This window comes from Montipora foliosa, chromosome 1 (assembly GCF_036669935.1).
Source record: "Montipora foliosa isolate CH-2021 chromosome 1, ASM3666993v2, whole genome shotgun sequence".
Classification (NCBI taxonomy): domain Eukaryota; kingdom Metazoa; phylum Cnidaria; class Anthozoa; order Scleractinia; family Acroporidae; genus Montipora; species Montipora foliosa.
The window spans coordinates 145,001-155,000 of NC_090869.1; the positions used below are offsets into that span (position 1 = coordinate 145,001).

At 40.2% G+C, this 10,000-nt stretch overlaps 2 protein-coding genes across 4 annotated transcripts in view; one reads left to right on the plus strand and one right to left on the minus strand.

Annotated features, from left to right (window-relative positions):
• The window catches only part of LOC137996677 (inactive phospholipase C-like protein 1), a 20,545-nt gene extending 13,521 nt beyond the window's left edge, over nt 1-7,024 (plus strand). For 2 of the 3 annotated variants that reach the window (XM_068843384.1, XM_068842581.1), the window contains 4 exons: nt 1,022-1,057; nt 2,545-2,601; nt 3,807-3,897; nt 5,305-7,024. In XM_068843384.1, coding sequence (XP_068699485.1) covers nt 1,022-1,057; nt 2,545-2,601; nt 3,807-3,875 — 162 coding nt within the window. In that variant the 3' untranslated portion in view covers nt 3,876-3,897; nt 5,305-7,024. The remainder of the gene's footprint in view (nt 1-1,021; nt 1,058-2,544; nt 2,602-3,806; nt 3,898-5,304) is intronic. The other variant, XM_068844154.1, reaches the window with a different exon arrangement.
• Nucleotides 7,025-8,182: 1,158 nt separating this feature from the next.
• The window catches only part of LOC137973901 (N-acetyl-beta-glucosaminyl-glycoprotein 4-beta-N-acetylgalactosaminyltransferase 1-like), a 7,972-nt gene continuing 6,154 nt past the window's right edge, over nt 8,183-10,000 (minus strand). The window contains exon 3 of the mRNA XM_068820799.1: nt 8,183-9,247. Coding sequence (XP_068676900.1) covers nt 9,099-9,247 — 149 coding nt within the window. The 3' untranslated portion in view covers nt 8,183-9,098. The remainder of the gene's footprint in view (nt 9,248-10,000) is intronic.

The following is a 10,000-nucleotide window of genomic DNA, read 5'->3' on the forward strand; positions in this document are numbered from 1 at the left end:
TCATTTGCATAAGATTCGGCTCATGTAAAACGCGACGGGCCTAAGTCTTGATTAGGGCGTTTGTGCAACTACGATGGCTACAGTTACGTTATTGGTTAAAAGAGGAAAAGTTATCGTGCTGTACGTGGGGCACACATTTTTGTATAGTTCTTGTCCGTGCTTTGCAAAACCAGAACTTGACATTACAAATTTAAGATTTGGACGACAACAAGGGCTTACCACCGTGACTATCTTTTCTTCAAAACCGTAGTTCATGGTAGGTACCAATCTGGTTACAGTATAGACCGTATTCATAAATGGTGGCCAATTTATAATTCTTTTGTCGAAGTGCAAATTAGCCTACCAAGCCTCGATACCATACAGTCAATTGAAAAGAATTTTTGCTCTAAAATGAGGCTTGGTAGGCTAATTTGCACGTGGACAAAAGAATTATAAATGTGACCGCAATTTATGAATACGGTCTATAGTTCATCCATATTGTGCAACGTAAACAAGGTGGAATAATATTAGGGAGCTTAAGCACGCGCGTTTTTGAGACGCGGACGGCAACCGGAAGAGAACATTTCGCGTGCCAGGACAGCGTTGTCTCCCAGATTTTTATACTAATCATCTCGAATGCAGCAAGGATACTTGATAATGTAAATGTAGCTGTAGAAAGAGAAGTTAAAAGAGAAAACAGGTCACTTCCGGTTGCCGTCCGCGTCTAGAAAACGCGCGTGCTCAAGCTCCATAATTACGAAATACTTACGATGGTGCTACGTTTTATTTTGAAGTTAGAAGTAAACTTAACATTCACGGAACAATTCCTTTATTGCGTTATTCATTCCGTGAGTTCAAAGTTTAGATTACATTTTAGGTTTAGTTTCTTTGAGCGAAAACCTTATTCACCCAGGTAACCATTCCCCATCAGTTTCAGTATCGGGAGAAGACTGGTAAAGTAGTAAGAAAACTCCGTGAACAAAAATGGTGTTGAACTTTTTGTTCGAAAATGATTGGTCAACATCTCCTTTTAATGTTTCAGCTTGTTCAATGCGAGAGAGCTGGCTTTGAATTGCATGTAAGTTACTCCGTTGTTTCTACTTTGTATGAAACTAACCCCAATAGACCAATTTCGACATATTAAAATTCATCCAAAACAAAAGGCATCATATCGAGGCTCTGGGGAATAAACTCATACAAATCCTAACATTTATTCCCCAGAGTCTCTAGATGATATCTTTTGTTTTTGACTAAATTTTGGTCTATTTGGATGATTGATTTTGTATGGGTTATTATTGTATTTGAGAGGTATTTTCAAATTTTTGTTTGTTTTTTCCTCGTTTCACTCAAGTATAAGGGCCTAATTCCGCACTAGCAGACAAATTTTGAATTGTCCTGGGCAAAACGAACTGACAAAAATTGTCAGGACAATTTTCGTCTGCGTACTTTGTTTCAGCACTGAAACCGCAAATGCTCAACAGATCTGTCAGTCATTCGAATCTGTGAACACTTTGCAAGAAGCGCGCCAAACATTTCATTTGGCGGCAAATGGAGTATGTCAAAATCCTTCAACTTTTTGTATGCCTGTTGCTCTTAAATGTCGCATAAATTTTATACACGACTATTTCTGATGCTGTGCTGTTTTTTGAAACCTCAAATCCTTCGAAATCAAGTTATGACGCGTGGGATTCCACAGTGTAGGAGACACACCGGGCTCGCGGATACAATCCATACTCCTGCAACCTTCCAAGATCTAACCAGTCTTCCTTTGAGATTCACTACGCCGACCGAAGAATTCCCGACTTTCGAAAACATCTTTGAATGCATCGCCACACCTTTGATGTCTTGTTGAATGTATTGTGACCGGCCGTGACAAGTCAAAAATGTTTGCGTGACTGTATCAGTCCACTTTTTCATTTCACCAATATTTGTCCTGTTTTTACCTGGGACAAAATTTGTCCGCGGCGCCTTTGATATTTGGCCTCCACGACCAAAAATTCTAAAGTCGGGACAATCCATCCGCACTTGTAAAACGCAGTTTCGGACCCCAAATTTGCAAAAATAAACAATTTTGTCGCCAGTGCGGAAAGGCCCTAAAGCTGCTGAAAAGGATAAGGAATTCGTAATTTTGAGGCGCCTTTAAGTGCCCCAAATTTCAGCACCACAAAACATGTATTTCACGTTTCGCTTCTAAAAGGCTGCGTTGATATTTAGGCACTTCCCACGGCCGTGTTTTTGAGAGGCATGGGTCTATCCGTCAGTGACGTCACAAGCTGTCTTGCATTCCAGTTTTTTGAGAATTTTTGCATTTCAAAGCAGTTTGTGACGTCATCTCAGGGATATACCCATGCCCCTTAACCTAGCTCGTCATGGCACAAACGACTGCTAGTGTTGTTACATTTTGCGGTGCACTAAAATTGGAATTTCGAAGTGAAAACGGCAGAAGATTTTCGAAAGGGGGGAATAGAGTTATCCAGCAAGAAAACATTTACGAGGTCAGGACAGCTGTCTTTGTAGAAGGAACTACACAGAGCGTGTTTTAAAAAAGTTGACCTTCCATTGTAGGAGGAACTACATAATGCGTGTTTTAAAGAAGGAATAAAAGGCAAGCGGCTAACGAAGGTAATGTTCAAAGTGTTCATATTTGCAAGGGAGAGACAATGCCTGTCCAATAAAAGATTAGGTTCAACTTGTTTTTAAATACCTGGGAAGAAAAGCTTTCATGTCAAATATGATTTTTGGGAAATCTTCTAGTCTTAGTCGTGATCTTCCTTGGCACCAATAACCTCAAGCGGCAGGTGGCTCCACAACCTCGTTCCCAGAACCTCAGCCAAGGGAGATGTCCTCGGAACGAGGTTGGTGGCTCCAAATATATGGCATCCAATAAATTGTCCTGAAAGAGGAGGGCATAGATGCAAACAAAGCTGTTGCTTCATACGGTAAAACGCGAAGTCTCAATTGACTTTCTGTTAGATGGCTTTGTTGCTTAGTCAAAAGACCAGTGGCTACGCAATCTTAGGGGCATGGGTTTGAAACCCGTTTAAGCCTGGATGTTTCTACCAGGCTTCTCTGCAGCTGCTTTAGTTTCTACATTAATTGCGATGGATCTTTCGCTTTGGGATGTTGAAATTTGTTTAGCTGCATTCTCTAATTTCCGTATTTTTTTCAATTCTCTGTTTGCTCAATCGCGAAGCAGTGCCTCGCGGGTTTTTTAAAAGTGCTTTTCGTGATGGATAACTGGCTCGCATTTTGCAGTCTTTCGAGAAGAACAGATGTGCTGAGCCACCCGTGCGACAAATGATTCCTCGTTCGAACCTGGCGCGCCTGCGTTCCGGGACACAAGCAGCCAATTGTACTTGTAATTATGTTGCTACCTTCAAATCCAGTATTTCCTGCAAATGAATTGTTTTCTGTAATTTTTGGTAAAATGCGCAATTTTCTTAAGTTAATTGGAGTTCAAATTTTAAGAAAATCTGGGTGCCTCCTAGTAACCAATCATATGCCAAGACAATTGAGCTTACTGTAGGCCAATCAGCGTTGGTCAATTGTATGGCACTGAAAAGCTCTGTTTTGTTTTGTCTACGACATTATAGTGAGCTCAATAATTAAGACGGTGTCAGGACTCCATGCTAAAAGGATTCCTCCGATTGCCAGTTCTTTTGCCCAGATATTTTCAACCTGGATAACACGGAGTCCTATTACATGTACAAAGCTTCTGTCTCGCTTCACATCGTTTGACTGAAACTCGCGATTACGTAGGGCCCTTTTTAGTTACCACTTATCGACCTCCTGTCATGTTTTTCTGACTATAGCCGTCTTTCTTCCAGGCCACTGAAAGTTACGCATGGAACATCCGAGTTCTTAAGTTCCGAATTACTGTTGAACGCCAAGAGTGAATGCCAAGAATATTTGCGACAGGTGATCTATCTGAATTCTCAAATGCTGTCAGGTTATTTGTCGGGTGCTGGATCTTTCACTTGGACCATAAAGCGTGTTTTGAAATCGAATACGTTTTGACGTTACAGAATCCACTGACCGTTCGAAAAGAGTCCTTGTTTTGGACGGGAGCATCTTTCATTTCCCTAAGCGATTGCTAACTGGGTAAAAGTCAGTTCGACGTCCTTCACCTCACTAGACTGACCACTCCCCACAGGGGCTATTTAGGACCGACGAAAAATTCAAAGATCGGCGCAACTTTTAAGAATCCAAACTGGTGGAAAGCAAACCAGCTGGCTATGGGGACTACCTTGGTAATCGATCACAACTAATCTTGAGCTCGCGATCTCCGGATCTCAAGGCAAGCGCCTCTACGACTCGGTCTTGCTGCTTCCATGTAAAATGACATTTGATGCGGTTGACAAATGAAAATTGTCGTGTCGATCTTCCTGTAGCCTGCGAATACAGCCGAACGCTGTAAGCGGCCGGGACGATTTGAGTCGGCTGTATTTGCAGGCTACTGTTCGTGCAGTCTGCCCAATTCTTTCCCGTTTTCTGCAAACCCTGGACGCGAATTGATCAATAGCCCTTTTCACGGCTAGTTTTTCTCATTTGCATTACAATGTAATCTAGCATGTATGTGAGGCAATTTCGGGCCATTTTGCAGTTTTAACCTGAAATTGCCTCGCACCCACGTTAGATTACATTGTAATGCAAATAAGAGAAAATAACCGTGAAAAGGGCTATTCTCAAGTTAAATAATAATAATAATAATAATAATAATAATAATAATAATAATAACTTTATTTAAATTGTTAATGCATTTAGCGCTAGAGCACTTGTTGAGGACACTAACGAAATAAACTCAAATTAATTAAATCAATTGAAATCAAATATTGGTTTTTGTGGAGAGGGGAAAACCGGAGTACCCGTAGAGAAACCTCTCGGAACAGATTAGAGAACCAACAAGCTGAGTCTGGTAATTGAACCCCGGCCACATTGGTGGGAGGCGAGTGTTGCTACCGCTACGCCACCCCTGCACCCCATCACTTCATTTGGTGAACACACAACGGGGATTCAGTCCGCAATCGCGCCAAAAATTGATTGCCCTTTTTAGCCCGGGCAGCTTTCCTCCCAATTCAGTTTCTGGCTAGGTATTCCACTTTTTTTAAAATGAGCGATTGAATGAAATGGGAAAATCGTGAAAAAGGTGAATTTGCAAGTTTTAACCTGGTCTTCGTTGACTTCGCAATGCTGAAAAAGCGCACCGAAGGGCCGCATAAATTTATAATTGGATGTTCGCGGCTTTTTTCTTTGCATTAGCTCTCCATAACAATTTGCAGTTGCATCTTTCATCAAAACTAAATACAATGTTCTATTTTCTTTTAGATTCAAGAGGCAACTCTATCTTCTGGACTTGTGAAGTCTGTAGGCTGTAGTCTCTGACTGCATCTGATTTCCGCTTAAACGCTCTAAACAATTTTAACTTTTTATGTACATATCAACGACTGCATAGAGGATCTTTGTTAAAACCATCTTTGGATTTTTTCCCTGGCTGTATAAATATGGATTTAATCTCACTTGCGTTCGGCGTTGTAGCTTTTAGTAAGAAGTTGATAATCGTTCGTTCCTTGTACAGAAACTCCGAAGTTGTGAAACTGGTTTAGCACGGTTCTTTGATTTGAGACACTTTATCGTGAACATGTTTGTAGCGCGAAATTGCAAATATTAATTCTCGACGTTATCGCTAGTAGTGTCAACTATTTTACTACAGATAGGGGGTCCACTGGTGATTAAAAAATAATAATTTTGCTCAACAGGATGTCAGCTGAGTGAAAATTTCCTGTTATCCACTCGTTTAATTTCTCATTGTTCGCATTTTTGGTCTCTTTTCAGCATTTTCATTGCAGAACGGCTTTATGATAACCTACTTAAATGCAATATCGACGTCAAAATCGCCCCCTTGCTTTGTTCGTTCTTAAGTTTCGTAGCAATAAGAAATTTTCATCCCAGTCTGTATCTTTATCCAATAATTGTTTCACCCTTTCACCGCCTGACAAGGCGCCCATGGGCGAATAAAGCTAGGAAACAATGTTGCGGAAGCAAAGGTTTCTCCGTTTGCGGCCCCAAGAAAGTTTGCTTCCTAAGCAAATGTTTCTTCGTTTGCTCGCCGAGGTAACATTTCGGGAAACAATGTTTCTTCTTTTGCGGAAGCCTTTAGACCTTGGAAGGGTTAAAGGGAGCATAGTTCTGCCAATTGACGAGTAAAATCTGTATATATGTGACTCTCACGAAGGATAGGTTTCATATACGTTCAAACAATGTATAGAAAGCTATGGACGACAATACACGGTACACGAAAACCTCTACCACGGTAATTTACAGCTGATAATATTCCTAAGAGATACCTTATCTTATGACAAGTGGGTCGAGCCCTCGATGTGTTTCGGGCCGGCAAAAGCCATTTGTGAAATTGCGACCTAGTTGGGTTTTGACATATTTTCAAGCCTTGAAACGCCGTCGTTTGGAAGACGGGCACTTGAGATACGCTCAGTAAGCTCTCTGGCTGCCAAGGCACCGAAACCGTCATCTTTAAATGCCTTCGTAATCTTAATACACCTTATTCCAAAAATGGCCGCAGATACAAATTGGCCCTTGTTGCCACGTTCAAGATAAAATATTCTTTTGAATTTTAAAGCTTAAGAACGAGGCATCAAGGGCTAATTTGAATAAAAACAAAAGAATATTTAAATGGCGGCCATTTTGGAATAAAGTGTATAGTGGTGCTGCAGTTATTTGTTCCATAAAAAGTAACTTTACATAAATCTATGGGTGGCTTGTGGTGTGCGACAAGTGGCTAAAGCGCTTTCGACGCCCTTTTGACACAATTTGGCAGCATTTTTTTGTGATTATTTATTTTATATCGATTTCTGTACATAATGAAACAAAGAAAATGTTGAAGAGAAGGAAAAGTATTTGTAGTTATCCGTCTCATCCTACGAGGTAAACTAAAAATAATTAAATCATTGAATGTTAAAAAATATTGTTTTATTGTCTCTTTTTAGAAATAATTTGTTAGTTTTCTTATCATTAGCAAAATAAAAGCTCAAAAATTTTCCCGTCAAATGTTAAGCGATCACACTGAAAATCTGAAGGAAAAAAGAAGTGATTTTGATCATAGCCCCAGCGCCCCCCCCCCCCCCCCCCCCCCCTTCCCCGTTGATCTTCACAATAAGTTAATTCATTCCTAAGGAGTTCCCTCCTGGCAAATAAAATTTTAAGAATTACTCTTGGGAGTGAATAGGTTAACAAAAATCTGCCACCTCCCCAGCTTTAAAAAATGATTCGCATTCCTACCAAATTACATTAATATATCAATTCCCTATGTTAAAGGGCCACCGACAACCAGTGTCCTTTGCGCGCCTTTGTTGTTGTTATCCGGGCAATCGAATCGGCCGGTTCGCTTCACAAACATCCCGTGAAGAAGAACTTCTGCGAATTCGCCGTTCGATTTGTTTTTTAATCCAAACGCCTTCCTCCTTTCGTTCCATAATCTTAAGGTTGAAGTAGTGAGCCAAACAACATGGCGCTTTTCCTTCCTGGGCGGACGACCTTTCTTCACAGTTTTCATTTCGCTTTTAACACGAACACAACACCCAAATAACGCCAAAAATACAATATTTAAACATTAAGGAAAATATTAACAAAGTTTGAAGCTACTGGGCGTCCAAAACACGACGATGTGAGGCGATGGAATTCGACTTTTCAAGAAATACTAGTTTCTGTATTACAGAAAATGGCGCCGATAGCTTGCACGACGGCAAAAACTTGTGGTTGTCGGTAGCTCTTTAATACCCACCCATAAAATCCAAGTCTGAAAGTACGCACTGGTGAAATATGGATGGCGAGGTAAAGTGCAAAGTCATAATTAATTATCATGCTGTGAGTAATGTACGCAGAATGACTCTAGGTTAAAGTAATTGTAAAAGTCGCAATAGTGGCAAGTATGATAAATATTGTAGGAAACAGACAACTTTTTTAAAAGACATGTTTCGGCATGCTTATGCCATCATCAGTTTAATGAGTTCATAAGTGTGAACAGTTAGGAACTCATTAAACTGATGATGGCATAAGCATGCCCAAACATGTCTTTTAAAAATGTTGTCTGTTTCCTACAGTAATTGTAAAAGTGTCACCTATAATTAGAAAAAGAACTATTTTCTTGTTTTTCTCCTAGAAAATTAGTTATTATTTAGCACTTGAAACGAATCCGCTGTGCAGATCTCCTCAATGTCATCCAAAACTTTTATAAACCCGTTATAACGAGTTTGCATTAATGCCTGCCCAATGGCGGAAGAGCCGTTGCCTTGAAGTCATGTCAGGCATGCGTGACAAAACATCGAGGAGATCCGTGGTAATCAAGGAAACCTCAGCCAATTAAAGTATCCTTGTACTCTCACCTCTCTTTGAATCGTTCTTTTGTAGTGATAGATGATAACCTTTCCTTCAATTTGAAAAAGCAGACATTAAATATGCTAAGCATTAAACTAGCTCAATTTACATTTACAACCAAATTCAAATTTCAAAGCAATGTAATTAAAAACGTGTGCATGCGCGATACAAACAAAACATATGAAATATTTATACCATTCCTCCATCATTGCCTGATTTCAAGCCGAAGGGGACTAGGCACGAGTCTGGGTTCGAGTCTATAAATTACGGGATTAGCAACTATTGATCAAGAACACGCCGAGATATTTTACAAAATCCCCAAGTTTGGTGTTAATTTCCAAAGAAATGAATTTTAAGAAAACGACGAGACCTTTGAGTTTACAAAGAAATGTTTGCGTCCGGATGGCCATACATTTCTTCGTAAATTTTGACGTTTTTAAATGGCTGTATGTCGCTTAATATTGGGTCTATGAACACCAAATAGTTGCTGATCCCATAATTTACAGACTCGTACCTTGTCCCCTCGGCTTGAAATCAGCCAATTGTTGAGACATTTCAGAAACGTTTGGCAAAACTCTTCCCAAAGAGTGTCGACAACGAATGCTCCGTTGTTGTAGGCATTCACCTTGGGCTTGCAAGGCAACTGCTTCAACCTATTGTAGCTCTCTGCGACTTGGAACCAAGCGACCAGTAGTGAAGAAGCCTGGGATCCCTTAAGTGTCAGCCTGCCGTCAACTCCAATCCCTTTGTTTGGCGTGGAAGTGATGATAGAGGCCTGGGTACTTGATTCGTTCCACTTCCAGATGCACATTTAAGACGCGATCCAGTACATCCCAGTCCTCACCTCCCCACGCGTGTTTAAAATCCTTGGTATTCATTCCTTCGGAAAAATACTTAAGTAATCAATAAGCTAGTATAAGCAACCGCTGACTGGTGGAAAGGTAAAAACCAAGACCGAAATGCCAAGTGGGAAAATCGTAAAGTAAAACATCGGGCCATGAAGCTGAGTAGCGTCATTAATTAAAACTAGAACCCTTCTCTCGAGCTCTCCATATTATTAGAAACATTTGTTAAACTGAACCAAGTGATGGATTCACCGAAATAAGTGGGGACAACTAAAGGAAGTGAGGATTTTTTGGAACACGATTTAAAATTATTAGTCATAACTAGAGAACTCGGAAAAAAAAAAATTCTCAACGCATTTGCTCTTACTACACCTACGACTAGCTGCTATAGGTTTATACTTGTGTGAACTCAGGCCATTAAACTAGTTTCAACTGAAGAATTCAATTTCGTTCATTTACCAAGGAGGCAGGAGTACATAACGTAGTTTTGTAGACCACTGTAATTCGGCCTTGGTCCATCAGTTTTAGATAAATCGCCGCTATTTACAACTTCTCATTTAATTGAAATGGTATAGTATGCAGCTCTATAGTGGATTAAGCTCCCCCAGAGCCGTTGTATATAGCTGTGTCCTGACCCATCAGTTTACAATATTGTTTACATTTAGAATACAGCTTTCACCAAGTAATGGCCAATCAGAATGGGCCCGATTACGAGAACCAAGTAATGGTAACGGCAATGGTAATTAATTTATATAGCGCATTTTCTATTAACATATTCAAATGCGCTT